General features: G+C 46.8%; 1 protein-coding gene across 1 annotated transcript; it reads left to right on the plus strand.

Annotated features, from left to right (window-relative positions):
- The first annotated feature begins 434 nt into the window (after positions 1 to 434).
- LOC140612420 (solute carrier family 22 member 20-like) lies at positions 435 to 16,380 on the plus strand. Its single transcript, XM_072789880.1, has 10 exons — positions 435 to 899; positions 1,980 to 2,083; positions 4,933 to 5,087; positions 5,613 to 5,781; positions 6,661 to 6,784; positions 9,105 to 9,220; positions 9,523 to 9,737; positions 11,397 to 11,505; positions 12,355 to 12,558; positions 13,313 to 16,380. Exons 1-10 carry the CDS (start codon positions 516 to 518, stop codon positions 13,416 to 13,418), a joined length of 1,686 nt encoding a protein of 561 aa, XP_072645981.1. The 5' UTR covers positions 435 to 515; the 3' UTR covers positions 13,419 to 16,380.
- Positions 16,381 to 19,486: the final 3,106 nt, after the last annotated feature.

A 19,486-nucleotide genomic window follows, 5' to 3' on the forward strand; every position in this document is an offset into this window, starting at 1 on the left:
GACTTATGTCTTCACCAGCCAAATCAGTCAGGCCTTGATCTTGGCCTGGGGCTGTCTCATGTGTGAGTCTGACTATGGCCTACGGTTCTGCCTCTCATCTTCACTAAGCCTAACTCAGAGGATGTGTCACTTTCGGTTGCTACACACACAGCTGTAATGATGCCCATAAGCTGTGAGGGAAAACCGGTCTGCAGGTCTTCAATAAATATTGACCATGGACTTACACAATGAAGACGCAAGGAACTCATCTGGAAGGCTTCCATTTAAATGGTCACATGAAAAGTTTATTCCTTGAAGAAATATCCTTACATAGAAACATCTTATTTCCTGATGGAGAGCAAATAAGATGTGATTGTATCATAGCACTGGACAAATGCCCAGAAGCTCTTTCCCAAGAGCTTTTCCCACTAGAACAAGAAGATGAGTGGGTATATAAAATAGACCATGAGTGTGTGTGTGTGTGTGTGTGTGTGTGTGGAGGAGCTTCAGTGAACAGGTGCAGTGGAGAGAGCACGATGGGATTCTCAGAGTTGCTGCACACCATTGGCGGCATGGGGAACTTCCAAATCCTCCAAACTGCTCTCATTATGTTCCCTACCATCCTGATCACTTGTCACAACTTCCTGCAGAACTTCACAGCCATGACCCCAGAGCACCACTGCCGGCCGGTCAACTGGACCAACGGGTCTCAGGTCCCGGGTGGTGTCCGAGATGGGGATTTGCTAAGAGTCTTCATCCCACTGGACAAGGACCAGAAGCCTGAGCGTTGCCTGAGGTTCTCCGAGCCTCACTGGCAGATCTTAAACCTCAATGGCACCTCGTCTTTGAACTTGGACACCGAGGGCTGCCTGGATGGGTGGGTGTATGACCAAAGTGTTGACTCCTCCATCGTTTCTGAGGTGAGGTAAAACTACAGCTGAATGCTGAGTCTTCAGATGTTTTGTTTGTTTTATTTTAATGGAGACATAACTCATTCCATTAAATGCTTAAAATTTAGATATACAGCTGGATACATATACACTAGATCAAGATACAGATTATTTCTAGGACCCCAGAAGCCTCCCTTGTAGCCTTCTGTATCACTACTGCCCCCCCATAACCACCATTCAGACCTCCATCACTATCACTTGGCTCTGCTTATGCTTGAATTTCACATGAAGGGAATCATAGAGTATGTGCTCTTTAGTGTGTTGGGATTTTTTTCATTCAATATAGATTTTTAAGAGTCATCCATGTTGATACATGCCTCGGGAGTTGGTTCTTTCTCAGGACTGTGGAGCATTCCATTGTACAAATATACCGCAGAGTGCATGTCTGTTCTACCACTGAAATGCACCTGCAATGGTGTCCAGTTTGGGGCTATTATGACTATCATGGTTAGGAGCGTTCTTGTACATGTATTGGGGTGGACACAGATATTCGTTTCTGCTGGATGTATGCCCAGGGGTGGGGTTGTAGGGTCATAGAAGGGCCCTAAGTTCTGCCAAATAATTTTCTGTGCGTGTAAGATGTTCAGATATGTTTGATTGATTTGTCTCCCTGCTGATACTTGGTCTGATCATTTTTTGCCTTCGCTTAGCTATTTGCAAAGCAGTCAGAAAATTGACATGACTTCCATTTTCTCCCCACCCAATTTCTCAGACCCCCGAATGAAATGAGAACAAAAAGAAGGGGGAAAAATGAAGCATTTCAAGTGATCTGGGTCTAGATTCATGTTGGTCATCTTTCTTTTAGGGTAGAGGTTTCCTAAGACTTGGGACTCTGTGTTTTATATAACACCTGAGATAATGTGCTTAATTCATCATCGTGCCATTTAAAATAAAAGGACCAGTGCTCATGATGGCAGCATTATGTGCTTCAGGACAAGCTATAGGACGGTCAATTAGTGTAAAGGGGTGATGAAGCAGCTCTTGATATTCTATGGAAGCCTCAGGGTGAGGGTGCACTAGCCACCTGTTGACACTTCTCTTTTCCTCCAGTGGGACCTGGTGTGCGACCACAAGTCACTGAAGTCCATTGCTCAGTCCATATACATGACGGGACAGCTGGTGGGAGCTATTATCTTTGGCATCTTCTCTGACAGGTGAGGGGAGGAGGCCCGAGGAAGTCTCCAGAATCTTCCAACAAGGCTAGCATTCACACTGTCCCCACAGTGTCCTCGAAGGCTCAAGATCCCACTTGAGAAGACCCTCCCATCTCTTCCTCCCTGCCAGACAGCCAGGGCCACACTTGATACCTCAAACAGAGGAGCCAAGGTGGAGCGCTCCCCCGTCCCTGCCCAGGCCCTGGACACCCCACTTTCCTAGGAGACAGTCCTCTGGGCGTGTGGCAGAGGTGATGGCACCTCTTTTTCTGTTCTGAAATGAATTGCAATCGTTAATGTCGAAGTACTTCCTGCTTGTTGATGAATGTTGAGTCACGTGCCAGAACGCCTTCATCCTGTGAGTGCTGAGAAAGCAGCCGTGGCCTCAGTTGGCCAATGCATGACCTCACCTGCAGGGCCGCCTTCACCTGACACCTCCCCAGGAAGCAGGAGTCCCTGTGATGACCAGTAGTGGGGTGGAAAGCTAATTCCACTGAGCGCTCTCCCACGTCCTCCCAGCAGCCCTGTGTAGCTGCTCACATTTTACAGATGAGAGGAGGCTTAGCACCACTGGTCCTAGAGAAAACAGATTCCAGCATGGACATTTAGTCAATGTTCTTGGAAGTGATGATGATGCCATGAGGAAGAAGCTCTGTCTTCCATCAGCTCTATCTAGACAGATAATCCTGGTTAAAGCTGAACAGGCCAAGGTACAGTGTCTTCTGAAAGCCAGCCCTGGGTACAGTATCTTCTAGTTTTGCCACCCTGTTGGATGCATCTCCCCCAGTGCAGCAGAAAGAGCATTTCAGTGGACAACATCAGTAGGAGCTGGCCTCTGCCCTCTATGAAACCTTAGAAAATTCACTTAGCTCTGGGGATCATTTCTGTACAATTGAGGGGCTCTCTCAGTCACCTAGTGGCCCCAGTCACTCCTGTCTCCCTTTGCTGGGCTCCAAGAACACACAGCCTCTGGCCCCTGTGCTGAGATGCCCAGCCATAAGCTCTGGGCAGGAGGGACTGGTAAAGCCAGCACTTTGCTCATCAGAAAGGAGGCCACCTGGAGGGTCCCAGACTCTGTCCTCACCTGCACCCTACCCAGAGGTGAAAAGAGGGAACTAAGTCACCTCCATGAGGCCTGCAGGGAGCTCTTGCTTTCAGTGCCAGTCCCTAGTAAGTAGGAGCCTGCAGCCTGGCCAACTAATATCTTGCATTCCGAAAGCTGAGAGCTGCAGGGTGTCCGAGGTAGAACCCTAGGTCTGTAGCATCCACCTCTGGAAAGAGCCCAGGTAGGGAGTCGAATGATCCTCAAGAGTATGTAAACCCACCACTTCCCCACTGCTTGCCTGCTTCCCTTTTTTTTTTTTTTTTAAGATTTTATTTATTTATTCATAAGAGACACAGAGAGAGAGGCAGAGACATAGGCAGAGGGAGAAGCAGGCTCCCTGCAGGGACCCCGATGCGGGACTCAATCCCGGATCTCCAGGATCAGGCCCTGGGCCGAAGGCAGCGCTAAACTGCTGAGCCACCCGGGCTGCCCTTGCCTGCTCCCTTTTGAGACACCCCCTTGACCACCCCTCCCTTGCCCCCCACCTCCTCCACCACTTCCCTCCTCTCCAGCACACCAGCAGACCATGTCGGCTCTGTCATCATCATAGACCAGGACCCACCTCCTCCTCTCACCACCCCCTAGGCTGCCACTCTGGGAGCAGCCTTATTCATCTTGCACCTGGCTGGCGGAAACAGCCTTTGAAGGAGCCTCCCTGCTTCTTCCTATCCATGAGCCCTTCTGTTACTCTCAGATCAGTGGGAAGAGCAATCTTGTTAGATACAGAACAGATCCTAGTCCTCCTCTGCTCAAGCTTCCACCAGCTCTCCAGTTCCTGGCCAGGGAAGCCTAACGGAGCGTGTGGCCTGCTGGGGCTCCCTGGACTGGCCCCTGAGCCACTGCAGTGAACCCAATCCTCTGCTTCTTCCTCCTGCCTTTGCACTGCTTGTTCTCCCCACCAGGGGCACTATTTCCAGGACACCCCTTCCGGTCACTTCTCACAGCCTCAAATCAACAGTGGTGTGGATTTCTCATTGGCTGAGGGATGGGGCAAGTCATTTAAGCTTGAGCCTCTGTTTTCTTATCTGTATAATGGGGATAATAATGACATTGACCTGAGATGACGCGGAAGGAGCCCCCAGCACACCTCAGCACGATGTTCGTGGCACTTGTGTCATGTTCCCAGAGGAGGCTTCTCCTGCCACCCTATTTACAACTGCCGACCCTCTGACATTTCCTGGTCCCCTGCTCTGCTTTAGTTTGTTCTGTGGCCTGTTTATCTTACTGTCTGATTCTCCCAAGTGGACTGGAAGCTCCACAGGCAGGCCTGGAGCAAGCCTGGCACTGACATCTGAGCACAGCACTTCGTAGTACACTGACACCAGGCCCGGGCCGTGGCCAGCGGTAGGGGGGTCTCATGGGAAGGGGCCAGGGAGTCCTCTGCATCGGCTCCTGCCTGGCACACAGGGGTCTGAGAGGATGCAAAAGAGAATGAGCGTCAGGTCAAGGGTCATCTGGAACATTCGAGGCCCTGCGCCTCCCTGTGAAAGCAAGGAAGAAGGGAGTTCCTCCCCAAGGCCTTTTTTTTCAAGTGGGAGGGTGTCCAGAAGGGGTCGCGGTCCCCTCCAAGGCCCGTCAATCACATGTGAAGGCGGCTTCCAAAGCCCTTTTTTCTAAGGATGCAGTGAAATAGGGGACTGACAGGTGCACAGGACAGACTGGGGCAAAAGGCCTGTGCAGAGCGGTCACTAGTCCCCTTTGCAGCTGCCCCAGGCTCAGCCTGGCAACTCCGTCTCGGTGGCAGGTACGGGCGCAAGAGGGTGCTGCAGAGCGCGACAGTGCAGATGATCGCTGTGGGCCTGGGCGCCGCCTGCGCGCCCGGCTTCCCCGCCTACTGCGCCTTCAGGTTCCTCAGCGGGATGGCGATGACCGGCATCATCGTGGCCAGCCTCTGCCTCAGTGAGTACACCTGCGCGGCCCTGGCCCTTCCAACAGCTGTGCCACCGGGGGGGGGGGGGGGCACCAGTTAACCTGCCTGGGCCTCAGTTTCCCCATCTGTAAAACGGGGTGATAATGATAGCACCTCATCATCTCATACGTATTTATAGACTAATATCTGGCACCCAGAAAGTCCTCAAGAAGTTTTTGCTGTTTGGTGGTGGCTTACGCGCCCCAGGCTCAAATTCCCAACTCCAGTGACATATTCCTTGCTTGTAAGGTGGGGATCATCACAGATGTTCCTGCATAGTGGGGTGATGAAGATCGAATGAGATGGCCGAAGGTGCTTGGGACCGTGTGTCCTGGGTGGCACCGGGCAGGAGGAAGGACCAGAGCAGGGGCAGAGCCCACCCATCAACTGGGTTCAGCAGGGTAAAGTTCTGCAAGGGTATTGCCTGGGATCTCTGTCACTGACCGACCTGGGCTGACCTCTTGCCCTGACCTTGTGGAGCTGATGACCAGCAATGCTGGACTTGTCATCCCTAGCCATGGAGTGGACCCCGACGCAGAGGCGGACGCTGGTCAATACCTACGCTATGTATATGATCACACTGGGCCAGGTGATCCTCTCCGGCCTGGCCTACTTCATCCGGCAATGGCGCTGGCTACAGGGCACAGTCTCTGTCACCTACGTGATTATTCTTCTGTATTCGTGGTACGTCAGCTCTCGATACACAATATACTGTACAGAGTTGCCTGGTCTGGTCTGTCTTCATGAGGAGTGTTTGCTGACCTCAGAGCTTACTTTGGCTTGGGCCTGCTGAGATCTGACCTCCTTAAGGAGAGAAGAAGGGACCCTTGGTATACGAGGTGTCTCCATTTGATTTTTTTTCCCTCCATATCATCCTTGGTGAAAAGTCTATGCCATTTAGGGTTCTAAGTGGCTGCACACTTCACCCCGTACCAAATTCAGTCTTGAGTGACTGTGAGGCCCTTTATGTGCCCCAAACTCACTTGGGTCCCTGAAATGCCTCATGGGGTCAGACTTGAAGAGTTTTGGCCACTCCACTCAGCCGAGAAGAGATTTCCCATACAAATCCAGAGCCACAATGAAAGTGGGGACTCCCATAAAAATGACAATGAGGATCCATGTTAGTGCCATGAGAGATATTGAGAGTAAAGAATTAAATGAGAAATGGAGGTGGCAGAAGATGTGTACAACTTGGCGATAGTTTTGCAAAAAAACCCACACATGCCTGCATTTGTGTCGTGTGATATGACAAAAAAGGAAATGAGAGAAACAACCACCAGCCCATTAACCAAGGCTCACCAGCCAATTAATAATTGCTCTCCTTGTTCCTCCTTATTCCCATTTTGCTTATTTGGACTTTCTCAGATCTCCCTGTTTTTAAGTGGGCCAGCCTTGATACATGGTGGTGGTTGGGGCAGTGAGCCCAGTCCCTGCGTGTGTACTGTGGGTGGAGACCCCTTGGCACCTCCAGCTGGTCAGGGTTGCAGGGGCAGGAGGTTCTGCCCTTGTCTGATCATGCTCCCAGACCTCTCCCTCCCTCACTCCCTTCCCTCTCACTATTAGGGGCCTGCCAGAATCGGCTTGCTGGCTCGTCACCCACAACAAACTTGACATGGCTGTGAAAAATCTGCGGGCTGTGGCAAGATTAAATGGCAGAAAGGAGCAGGGGAGGAAGCTCACTCCAGAGGTATGCACAAAGAAAACCCACACACTACCCAAATCCTTCCTCCTGACCTGGTGATAATTCTCACTGAGGGCTTAAGTTGGCCTGCCAAGGGTGAACAAAGAGGTAAGTTTCTACATCCAGAAGTAGTAGCTGTCACCATCAGATAACCAGAGGACCTGTGGCAAAAATGTCCTGTTACACCCTTTCTCAGAAGCTACCACCAGGTACATTCCACCAAAACAAGAATGTGAACCTAGGAATCCAGGAAATAGAAGATCCAAAATAGGAGAAAGGTAAAGAAGAAGGGAAAAGTCGTACAGAAAACCTAGAGAATAGGGCAGCCCAGGTGGCTCAGCGGTTTAGCGCTGCCTTCGGCCCAGGGCGTGATTGTGGAGACCCAGGATCGAGGCCCATGTTGGGCTCCCTGCATGGAGCATGCTTCTGCCTCTGCCTCTCTCTCTCTCTCTCCTCTCTGTGTATTCTCATGAATAAATAAATGAAATCTTAAAAAAAGAAAACCTAGAGAACAGTCAGTCTGCACTGAAGCAAAAGGATAGACATGTACTGATGGCCTTTCCTGAAGAAAAAAATTGATGCTAATAGATTGCTTGTTATATTTAATCTTATTAACAGGAGTTTATGGTTCTATCAAAGAATTTGGGGATAAATTAGTGCCAGGTACTTAAGAAACCAAGAATTTAAGCAAGCAAATACACAAAAGAGGCAGTTACTAACTCCAGGAAAATAAAAGGTCAGGTCATGCAAGGCAATATAATAGGAGTATGCTACATGGTTCAACTCTGAATGAGATTCATATTGGGAGAATGACAGAAGGGGAGGTATAGGTCGGAGATGGTAGAGTAAGAGGGTTAAATCCTCATTCTTTCTTAGTATAAATCAATCTAAAGTTGGAAAATCAAGCCATAGCAGTGTAGCATTTTATTTGGAAATATGAGATAAATATGAGAAGAAACACCTAGAAGAGTAGAGGGCAGTTGCTTCTGGAGAGTGGGAATTGGGAGAGGTACTACAGAAAGAGGAGGCAGGGACTTTTCTTTCTTTTTTTAAAAAATATTTTATTTATTTATTCCCAAAACACAGAGAGAGAGAGAGGCAGAGACATAGGCAGAGAGAAAAGCAGGCTCCCTGCAAGGAGCTTGATGCACGATACTTGATCCTAGACCCCGGGATCACGCCCTGAGCTGAAGGCAAATGCTCAACCGCTGAGCCACCCAGGCATGGCAGGGACTTTTTTTTTTTTTTTTTTTTTAAGATTTTATTTATTTATTCACGAGAGACACACAGAAAGAGAGGCAGAGACATAGGCAGAGACAGAGGGAGAAGCAGGCTCCATGTGGGAAGCCCAATGTGGGACTTGATCCTGGGTCTCCAGGATCATGCCCTGGGCCGAAGGCAGACACCCAACCGCTGAGCTGAGCCACCCAGGCGTCCCGGCAGGGACCTTTCTAACTATGAATATGAAGAAGCAAAATAACAATGGCTAGGATCTCAGACTTGGGGCCATTCACCTGAATTTGACTCCCAACTCTTCACTTAATAGCTCTATGATCCTGGACAAATTATTCAACCTTCTGAGCTTCAGTTTCCTCATCTGTATAAAAGGATTATAGAGGGGCACCTGGGTGGCCCAGTCAGTTGGGCATCTGTCTTCAGCTTGGGTCATGGTCCCAGGGTCCTAGTATTGAGCCCTACATCGGGCTCCCCTCAGGATTTCCCTCTCCCTCTGCTCCTTCCTGCTCCACTCATTCTATCTCAAATAAATAAAAATAAATTTAAAAAAATTTTAAAGGATAAGGGAAACCTCCCTTACATTAAATAAGTTAGTTCACATCAAGTACATAGACCCCCATCTGGCACATAACAAGTGCTCAATAAATGATGGTCATCTTTGATCCTCAAGAAAAACTAGTTAAAAAGAGAAGTTGTGGGGATCCCTGGGTGGCTCAGCGGTTTAGTGCCTGCCTTTGGCCCAGGGTGTGATCCTGGAGTCCCGGGATTGAATCCGGCATTGGGCTCCCTGCATGGAGCCTGCTTCTCCCTCCTCCTGTGTCTCTGCCTCTCTCTCTGTGTGTGTCTATCACGAATAAATAAATAAATAAATCTTTTTTAAAAAACAAAAAATAAAATAAAATAAAAGGAGAAGTTGCTAATATAAGAGAATACACACAACAAATTTGAAGTCCTCTATTTCTCCTTGGAAATGTGTATAGCAATTGGCCAATGTGGGAAGAATCAAGTAACTTCATGACATCAGAAAGTGTAAGGACTAAGGGCCAGAGCCCTTTCTTCTGGCATCCCCACTCTGGTCTTTTCCTACTAGGTGGTAAGCTTCCACATGCAGGAGGACACAGCTGCTGTGAAGGAGTCTCCATTCTTCTTAGATCTCTTCCGCACTCCAGGACTCTGCAAAGTTACTTGCTGTATTGCCCTGGGATGGTGAGTGGGCCCCAAAGAGTGATCCCCAAGTCATTCACCTGACACCTGCTCCTGAGTTGTCATTCCCTGGTGCCCCACTGGCTTGAGACAGAGATGCATGCAGGCAACAGACTGTGGCTAAGCAATCTGAGAAGATAGGAACACTTGACAAAGTCTAGAACCTGAGAGTATTTGGTTCTAGAATAAGATCATATCCCATCCATAGCCAAAAAGTTTACAGAGACTCCTTCCATTGGAAAGAAAGGCAAACTGTGGGCCACCTCTAGGGTATGAAGTAATTTCTGGCAATTTCTCTCATCCAGGTTTTCTGCAGGCTTTTCCTTCTATGGGCTGGCCTTAGATTTGCAGAAATTTGGGTTCAACATCTACGGGGTACAAATGCTGTTTACAGTCATGGATTTACCCACAAAGCTGCTGGCAGGCCTGAGTATGGGCTACTTTGGCCGCCGAATCACTGTTGTCTCCCTGTTGTTGTTGGCCAGTTGCATGATCCTTGTCACCACATTTGTTCCTCAAGGTGAGGTTTTCTTCTGGGTCTCATGAAAATTCTCTTCTGATATGATGTACAACCTGTATGATGTACAGGTCCGGTTTGATGATTCAGAGCAGACTAGAGAACTGCATGAACCTGCTTTCAAGTGGTTTCCTGTGATTGTAGACAAGTTGACCCACATACACTCTGTTGACCCTCACGGTTATTTAGGAAGAATAATTAAGAGGCCCTTATTTGGTATTGACTGCATGCCAAGCACTGGGCTAGCACTTCACATGTACCAACTCATCTAATCATCATGAGGACTCCATGAAGTGCTTTTATAACTAAAGCATAAATAAAGCTCAGAGAGGTGGAGTGACTTGTCCAAGGTCACACAGCTAAGGCATGTTAACATTGGAGAAAACAATAAGATGATTTCATGGGTGTTTTTACTATATCAATCTCTATAGTTTTCCATATGTTTGAAATAGTTTTTTAAAAATAATAAAAGATTGGGATCCCTGGGTGGCTCAGCAGTTTAGCGCCTGCCTTCAGCCCAGGGCATGATCCTGGAGCACAGGATCGAGTCCCACATCAGGCTCCCTGCGTGGAGCCTGCTTCTTCCTCTGCCTATGTCTCTGCGTCTCTCTCAGTGTCTCTCATGAATGAATAAATAAAATCTTAAAAAAATAATAATAAAAATAATTAAAGATCATATGTAAAAGTTCTTATCCCGGTGCCCAGCTCATGGTAAATATTGAATAAACTTTAATTATCATCTATAGATAAGTTTATAAAGATATAAATTCAGCCATCTGAGATCCAGTAGCAAGGAATACTAACTTGAGGTGGTCATAGGAATCCCAGAAATCTAAAACCCTGCAAGTGCGAGGTATGTTGAAGATTGTCCCTTCTGTCATTTTATTGACGAGAACACTCTGTCCGTGGGGCAATCACCTCCCTGAATCCCCAGGACAGGGCTAATCTCAGCGTCCCTCACTCCCTAACTCCCTAACTCCCCATGTCCTCATTGGAAAATATCCACTTTGTTTAGTTATTAGTTATTCATAGCTATTTCTTGAGCACTTGCCTTCCTGCGGCCCAGACCAGACCCTGGCTCATGGAGCACAGAAACCTTCAGGGAGACAGACAGTAACCAATGGCTTCATTGTGTCAATTGTAGTTGGGATCAGTGCCCCATAGGAGATGTACAGGGAGTCAGGGAATATACGGTGGGCTAGGTACAGCGAACTGGGTCAGGGAAGTCCTCTTTGCCAGAATAGCATTTGAATCAGACATCTGAAGGGGCAGCCCGGGTGGCTCAGCGGTTTAGCGCCGCCTTCAGCCCAAAGCCTGATCCTGGAGACCTGGGATCGAGTCCCACATTGGGCTCCCTGCATGGAGCCGGCTTCTCCCTCTGCCTGTGTCTCTGCCTCTCTCCTTCTCTCTCTGTGTCTCTCATGAATGAATAAATAAATAAAACCTTTAAAAAAAATAAAAAAATGAATCGAGATCTGAAGATGGGATTAGGAGTAAGTAGATGAATAGTGGGGGAAAGAGCACTCTGAGGAGTGAGAACCACAAGTGTAAAGGCCCTGAGGCAGAGAGGTGCTTGACACACTGAGATATGAGGATAGGTGATTGCATTGATATTTAATTAACTCCCTTTTGTCTACCCCCCACCCCACTGCCTTCTCTCAGACATGAATACCTTTCAGATGATCCTCTGTTTATTTGGAAAAGGGAGCCTGGCTGGCTGTTTTTCTTGTCTCTACCTATACACCATGGAGCTCTTCCCTACTGAAATCAGGTAAGAAGATGGATCAGAGGGGGATCCCTGGGTGGCTCAGCGGTTCAGCGCCTGCCTTTGGCCCAGGGTGTGGTCCTAGAGTCCCGGATCGAGTCCTTCCGGATGGAGTCGAGTCCCGCGTCAGGCTCCCAGCACAGAGCCTGCTTCTCCCTCTGCCTCTCTCTCTCTCTCTCTATGTCTATCATGAATAAATAAATAAAATCTTTAAAAAGAAGAAGAAGGAGAAGGAGAAGAAGAAGATGATGGATCAGAGCCTCTGGAACCAAGAGGGCAGCCTCTGTCCCTCAAAGCTCAGAGCTGGGCCACTAGTGAAACCAGCCCCCATTTGGAAATAGTTTTGTGGTGTCACATCTCAAAGTAGTAGGTTCATGTCACTAATTTATCGTGATTTTGGTTATCATAGCACTTTGCTCTTGGAATAATGACTAGAGCATGGCAGGCACTCCCATAAACGGTCTAGTTTCTATAGCTTCAGAAAAATGTAAATATCCTAGATAGTGGTAGGAAATCAAGAAGTCGAGGACATCAAGTACTGTGCCTGGCATGAAGTACGTGCTCAGTTAGTATTAGCTGTCAATTTTTACACCATTGTTATGGTTCCCAATAAGCATCCTACATACAGGGCCACATCTGAGATGAATGTTCTCTTCCCTGTGATGTACCCCTACACGACCCATACCAAGATCTGGCCCTTTGCCACTCAGCCTTCTCTCAGTGCACCAGCCCGGAGACTCAGGGCCCAGTTCCATTTATTCATTCACCAAATCCTACCAGGCTTGTTGCAGGTGCTTGAATTATGGCAGCGTGCATGTAAGGTCCTAACCCTTCCTATGCTCTCTCTCACCACAGGCAGATAGGGATGAGTGCCGGGATCTTCAGCACACGCCTGGGCTCCCTCTTGGCTCCCCTCATCTACATCCTAGGAAGCCATAGCCCAGTGCTACAGCCTGTGATGTTTGGTCTCATGCCTATCCTGGCAGCTATAGCAGCCTCCTTCCTGACAGAGACTAACAACCAGCCATTGCTGGACACCATCCAGGAGACAGAGAAGAGGTAGGACCCTTCCTGCTCCCTCTCCAGCATGTCAGAAAGTTCTCATAGCCTGTGGGGATGGACCAGTGAGAATGGGTCAGTGGGGTCCTTGCTGCCGCGGCAGGACTGGGGCACTCCCTTGGCCCGTGTCAGGACTCTGGGGCAGCTCCCACTGCTCCTGACCATCCACCTGAAATACAGTAATGGCTTCAGGTTTATTAAACTTGGTGGTGAGTGTCTGAGAGTCCTATGAAGCATTTGGAGGTAAATCACGCGGGAGGCCATATACAATTCTGCCATAGTCTCCTTTTATTAAATATGCCATCACTTTGTATGTGGAGGGGATCTGTCACACGGCTAAAGTCCCTCCTCTCACCTAACCTATGGCTGCAAAACCACGTGTGGTGACCAGATGAGGTCAGTCTGTTACTCCAGATGAATTTCAGCCATGCTTTTTATTTTGAAGGAAGATGGTCATCTAATCTATTCATTGAACACTTCTTTTCAAGTGGGATCCTTTGTCTGTGGTTTGGCTGATCTGAACCTTGTCTGGTTCCTTGTCTTGGGCTTGGTCAGTAGGTCGGTGGGGCAGTGGGGCTCTGCTCCAGATGGGCTGGGCTGGCTTGGGGGCACCTCCCTGGGGGCAGCTGTGCCTCTCCATTTCATCCGCCTGGGCCCAGCAGGCCCCTCCTTCTCAGGACAGTGACAGAGCCCTTCCATCCATGAAGCTCTCACTTTTCCACTCACAGCTTGTTTTGTGCCTCTCCCTGCCCAGAATGAAGATGGCTCATGACAAAAAAAGAAACATCAGTGAAAATACCACAAAGAATGGATTGGTCTCACTTCTATCAGAAATGACAAAAGTAGAAGGCACAGTGTGATTTCTTTGGACCCACAACTATATTCTGAATGGCCCTGCCTCCCTTCACAACTTTCTCACATTTTGAAACTTGAGGGATCTTGCCAAGGAAATGCTATGGCACCTCACTTGACCGTCTAATGGAAAAGCAACAATAGTGCTGTGATATGGAAATATTATAAGGCAAATGAATCACTTGACTTATAAACCAACTGAGAAAAGACATGTATTGGACAATCAGTGACATTTGAATATAAAGAATGAGTTTTAAATAAATATTAAGGAATCTGTTGATTTTGTTAAGTTGGCAGTGGCATTGGGTTATATAAGCCAGTGTCCCTTTAAATAAAAGAAGAAGAAGAAGAAGAAGAAGAAGAAGAAGAAGAAGAAGAAGAAGAAGAAGAAGAAGAAGAAGAAGAAGGAAAGATGTAAGTTTAAGTATTTAGGAATGAAAACATTGGGGGATTTGCTTTAAAATACTAGAAAAGTGCAAAGAGTGACTGCCAGGGTTGAAGCAGGGTGTTCCTTGTACTTCCTACTTTTGGATGTTTGGAAATGTTTATGCTAGAAGTATTTTTCAAGCTTTTTTCTATGGTTAACCTAAAATGATGACTTGATGGCTGAAAACATCCCCCAGACTGCCTCCGCAAGGTTTTCATCTCTTCTGCAGTGGCTCTCGTCAGACCATGTGGTCTCTGCTTCAGCTCTTAGTAGCCACAGGACAAGGCCACATTCCGCAGCGCCTGTAGACAACCCAACCAGCACTCTGGCCTGCAGCCCAGAGCCAGCTGCATCCATCTGTCCAGATCACAGGGTGGATGCCCGAGACTATAAAAAGCCATGAATGAGCAGAAAGCTTCCAATGGCAAGTGGTGGATAGGTGTGTGGTGGATAGGTGTGTCCAGGCTATTAATCTGACCACCATTGACATAGCACCTGTTGGTAGTCCCTGATATTGTTCCTCAGTTTGGTAATGGTCATTTTAAGGACATATGCTTGAGACCATGACCAGAAAGCCCTCATGGGGTGCTGTATGAAGAAAAGCGTCCTGAATTTCTGAAAAGTCACAGCGCCCATTTGTTATGACTGAGGTTCTGTTCAGTGTGGACATGTAAATGTATATTTTTTCCTACATCTAAGTTTTTCTAACATAGAAGACATAAGAATTATTGCTGTGTTCATGTTTTTGTTACTAGTGTCTGATGTTAGATTTAAAAAGAATACAGGGATCCCTGGGTGGCGCAGCGGTTTGGCGCCTGCCTTTGGCCCGGGGCGCGATCCTGGAGACCCGGGATCGAATCCCACGTCGGGCTCCCGGTGCATGGAGCCTGCTTCTCCCTCTGCCTGTGTCTCTGTGCCTCTCTCTCTCTGTGACTATCCTAAATAAATAAAAATTAAAAAAAAATAAAAAAATAAAAAGAATATAATACATTTCACTGTTTCTCAATTGCTAATTCTTGCTTTGAATTTGTTCATTTATTATTTGTTGAGTTATTTATCAACTTTAGGTATTAACAATTAACCAATACTTGATTCTTGTTTGAATCAATGAATTATAGCTGTTTTTACAAATAAAAATCACTTTTTTGAAAACATAATCATTGAACATAATTTGAGTAAAGAAGTACATCAAAGTGGACTATAAACCTTGACTGCTTCAGAAAATCTAAGTTTAAAAATATTTTGGGGGGCACCTGGGTAGTTTTAAGCATCTGCCCCCTGCTCAGGTCAGGATCCCAGGGTCATGGGATAGAGGCCCCACGTTGGGCTCCTTGCTCAGCAGGGAGTCTGCTTCTCCCTCTGCTATTCCCCCTTCTTGTGCTCTCTCTCTGAAAAAAAAAAAAAAAGATAAATAAATCTTTAAAATAAGTAAATAAAAAGGTTTTGATCAGGGACACTGGCTGGCTGGCTCAGTCAGAGGAGCAAGCAACTCTTTTTTTTCGTTAGAGATTTGAGAAAGAGACAGAGAGAATGCAGGTGCATGCCCAAGCCCATGCACTCACAGTCACAGAGGGGAGGAGGGCCTGAGGGGAAGGGAGAGACTCTCAAGCAGACTCCCTGCTGAGCACGGAGGAGCTAATTTCAAGAGTCAGGCATTCAGGGCAGCCCCGGTGGCCCAGCGGTTTAGCGCCGCCTTCAGCCCAGGGTGTGATCCTGGAGACCTGAGATCGAGTCCCACATCGGGCTCCCTGCATGGAGCCTGCTTTTCCCTCTGCCTGTGTCTCTGCCTCTCTCTATGTGTCTGTTGTGAATAAATAAATAAAATCTTAAAAGAAAAGAGAGAGAACTTAAAAAAAAGTCAGACATTCAACCAGCTGTCCCATCCAGGCACCCCATGAGTGACTCTTGTTTTCAAGGTTGTAGATTTGGCCCCACATTGGGTGTAGAAATTACTTAAAAATAAAATATTTTAAAATAAATATTTTGTTTATACTTGAATTCAAAAATGATAAATCATATATGAATATGATTTCACATATATGAATTTTTCAGAATTTTTTTAAAAATTTTTATTTATTTATGATAGGCACACAGTGAGAGAGAGAGAGAGGCAGAGACACAGGCAGAGGGAGAAGCAGGCTCCATGCACCCGGAGCCCAACGTGGGATTCGATCCCAGGTCTCCAGGATCGCGCCCTAGGCCAACGGCAGGCGCCAAACCGCTGTGCCACCCAGGGATCCCAAATTTTTCAGAATTTTAATGATTGAATTAACTTTAGTATTTCCTGGGACGTCTGGGTGGCTCAGTGGTTGAGTGTCTGCCTTTGGCTCAGGGCGTGATCCCAGGGTCTGGGGATCAAGTCCTGCATCGGGCTCCCTGTGAGAAGCCTGCTTCTCCCTCTGCCTATGTTTCTGCCTCTCTCTGTGTGTCTCTCATGAATAAATAAATAAAATCTTGAAAGAAAAAAAATTATTTCCTATTTTGCTTGTTCAATGCCTTAAAAATCTTTAATGATGTTTGTTTTAAATAAATTAATAAATGTAGATGATATTTATTTATTTATTTATTTATGAAAGAGACAGAGAAAGAGAGGCAGGGGGAGGGGCAGAGGGAGAGAGAGAGAAAGAGAGAGAGAGAGATCCACACCCAGCGTAAGGGGCTGGAGCTCATGACCCTGACATTGTGACCTGAGCTGAAATCAAGTCGGATGCTTAATCGACTGAGCCACCCAGATGCCCAAGAAGTGTAGATGACTCTTTAAAAGTATATTGCAGGGGATCCCTGGGTGGCTCAGTGGTTTAGCGCCTGCCTTTGGCCCGGGACGTGATCCTGGTAGTCCCGGGATTGAGTCCCCCGTCGAGCTCCCGGCATGGAGCCTGCTTCTCCCTCTTGCCTGTGTCTCTACCTCTCTCTTTCTCTATGTCTATCATGAATAAATAAATAAAATCTTTTTTTCTATTTCTTTTTTTTTTAATTTTTATTTATTTATGATAGTCACAGAGAGAGAGAGAGAGAGAGGCAGAGACACAGGCAGAGGGAGAAGCAGGCTCCATGCACCGGGAGCCCGACGTGGGATTCGATCCGGGGTCTCCAGGATCGCGCCCTGGGCCAAAGGCAGGTGCCAAACCGCTGCGCCACCCAGGGATCCCTAAATAAATAAAATCTTAAAAAAAGAAAAAAAGTATATTGCAAGGGATGCCTGGGTGGCTCAGTGGTTGAGGATCTGCCTTTGGCTCAGGGCATGATCCCGGATTCCCTGGATCGAGTCCCACATCTGGCTCCTTGCATGGAGCCTGCTTCTCCTCCATCTGCCTGTGTCTCTGCCTCTCTTTATGTGTCTCTCATGAAAAAATAAATAAAATCTTTTAAAAAAAAGTATATTGCAATTTTGATTTTCTGAAGTTACAAAAGTCTAGTATCCCCTGAAAGAGATTTTACAAAGAGTCGGTTTTTACAGGTGTTGCTTTTCCTACCATAATGAATAGCTTCAATTAAAATCATAAGTTCATCAGGCTTCTAAGAGAAATAGTTTTTTAAAAAGTTTAAATGGGGCAGCCCCGGTGGCACAGCGGTTTAGCGCCACCTGCAGCCTGGGGTGTGATCCTGGAGACCCGGGATCGAGTCCCACATCAGGCTTCCTGCATGGAGCCTGCTTCCCCCTCCGCCTGTGTCTCTGCCTCTTTCTTCGCTCTCTCTGAATGAATGAATAAATAAATCTTGAAAAAAAAAGAAAAAGTTTAAATGACTGGGGCACCTGGGTGGCTCAGTGGGTTAAACGTCCAACTCCTAGTTTTGGCTCAGATCACGATCTCATGGTTCATGATATTGGGCCCCAAGTCAGGCTTCATGCTCAGGATGGAGTCTGCTTCAAGATTCTCTCCCTCTGCCACTCTCCCTGTTTGCTGACTCTCTCTCTCTCTCAAAATAAATAAATATTTAAAATTATAAAAATTTAAAAATTAAATGTTTAAATGACTAAATGAGCGGACCTGAAGAAGATTCACCACAAGTTGGGTTTGCACATACTGCTAATTCTGCTCTTCCCCAGTTGAAACGTTTTAAATACCTGGAAAAGTTATCAGATGAACCAACAGGGCCAAAGCAAGCCAGGCTGGCACCTTGTCCCCAACACTTGCTGTTATGAAGAAGCCTGATCAAAGTCGAAATCCATTAATATCCTAAGAAATCTCAACATTACAGTTGTTTTTCTTAAAGATTTTATTTATTTGACAGAAAGAGAGAGAGAGAGAACACAAGCCGGGGGAGCAGCAGAGGGAGAGGGAGAAGCTCCCCACTGAGCAGGGAGCCTGACATGGGGTTCCATCCCAGGACCCTGGGATCATGAGCCAAAGACAGATGCTTAACTGTCTCAGGTGCCCCTCAACATTACAATTATTAATGACAGAAGATGCAGAGCCATTGGATTTGAAAGATAATGCCATGGAAGAAAACCATCTGAAGTGGTAGAAATAGCCATATGCTGATCAATGGCAAGAAAGAAAGATCCACCAAGAAAAAAAAAGTGCTAATCTTCTGTCATTGGCTACCAGCTACCTATACAAATGAAATTTTGCATTGATGGAATATGAAGGATTCTTGGATTCAAATGAACCATCCTTAAAAACAAGAATTGGGCACAGCCATCTCAAGCATAAAACCTGATGTGAAAAGGCTAGTGAAGCAACCTCCACTCTCTCATTAAAATGTTTTAAAAGGTTTTATAGACAGAAAGTCACAAAATGAAAAAAGATCCCCTCTGTCCATTTCTCTCCCCAAAAGTGAGTATTGTTAATAGTTCTTGATGATTTCTTAGTAGAATTTTGAGTTAAGTAATGAGTGCAAATTTGCATTTTAGGGAAGTCTGTCTGGTGCCAGGAGGGTCAGATGTGTCAGCATGGGAAGGGGATGAATCCATGGTTCACTGTCCTCCCTCATCAACCTCTACGGTGGCAAATGTGTTTCACCCTGCAGGTCCCAGGTAAGCATCCCCAATCCCAGGAAGCCCTCTCCATCATGACCCTTCCAGATTAGGCTACATGCTCTTAGAAACAAAACCAAGGCCCTTTGCACATTTTAACATCATTACTGTCTTCCTTATTTAACATCTGCCTTTTCTGCCAGATTGTAAACTCCATAAGGGCAAGGACCATGGCTGTCTTGTTCTTGCCAGCACCAAGCTTAGTGCCTCACACAGAGCAATCCTCCAATAAATATTTATTGAATAAATGGTTAATTATTGTTTTGAAAAACTCAGAGAATGCAAAAAAGTCGAGAAGAAAACAGAAATCAGCTGTGATCTCATTACCTATATATGTATTGACTGTTGACATTTTGTATATATCCTTCCGGGTACCGTTTCTATCCAGGTGTCCTTAGAAGGACCCAGACAGCTGTGATGACAGAGTCAGGAAAAAACAGGAAAAACACGGAGCACCTGTGTGGCTCAGTGGTTGAGCATCTGCCTTTGGCCCAGGTGGTGGTCCCGGGGTCCAAGGATTGAGTCCCACATCAGGCTCCCTATGGGGGACCCTGCTTCTCCCTCTGCCTGTGTCTCTGCCTCTCTCTCTCTCTCTGTCTCTCATGAATAAATATTTTTAAAAAACTATAAAAACAGGAAAAACACTGAGAAAACACTGGGGGTCACTTCTA

Source organism: Canis lupus, chromosome 21 (assembly GCF_048164855.1).
Source record: "Canis lupus baileyi chromosome 21, mCanLup2.hap1, whole genome shotgun sequence".
NCBI lineage: Eukaryota > Metazoa > Chordata > Mammalia > Carnivora > Canidae > Canis > Canis lupus.

Bases quoted from the DNA above. Each gene is read 5' to 3' on its own strand.
- LOC140612420 (XM_072789880.1), top strand. From the start codon at position 516: ATGGGATTCTCAGAGTTGCTGCACACCATTGGCGGCATGGGGAACTTC. The intron at 6,785-9,104 runs GTATGCACAAAG...TTTTCCTACTAG, and splicing joins GGAGGAAGCTCACTCCAGAG to GTGGTAAGCTTCCACATGCA. The intron at 9,738-11,396 runs GTGAGGTTTTCT...GCCTTCTCTCAG, and splicing joins CACCACATTTGTTCCTCAAG to ACATGAATACCTTTCAGATG.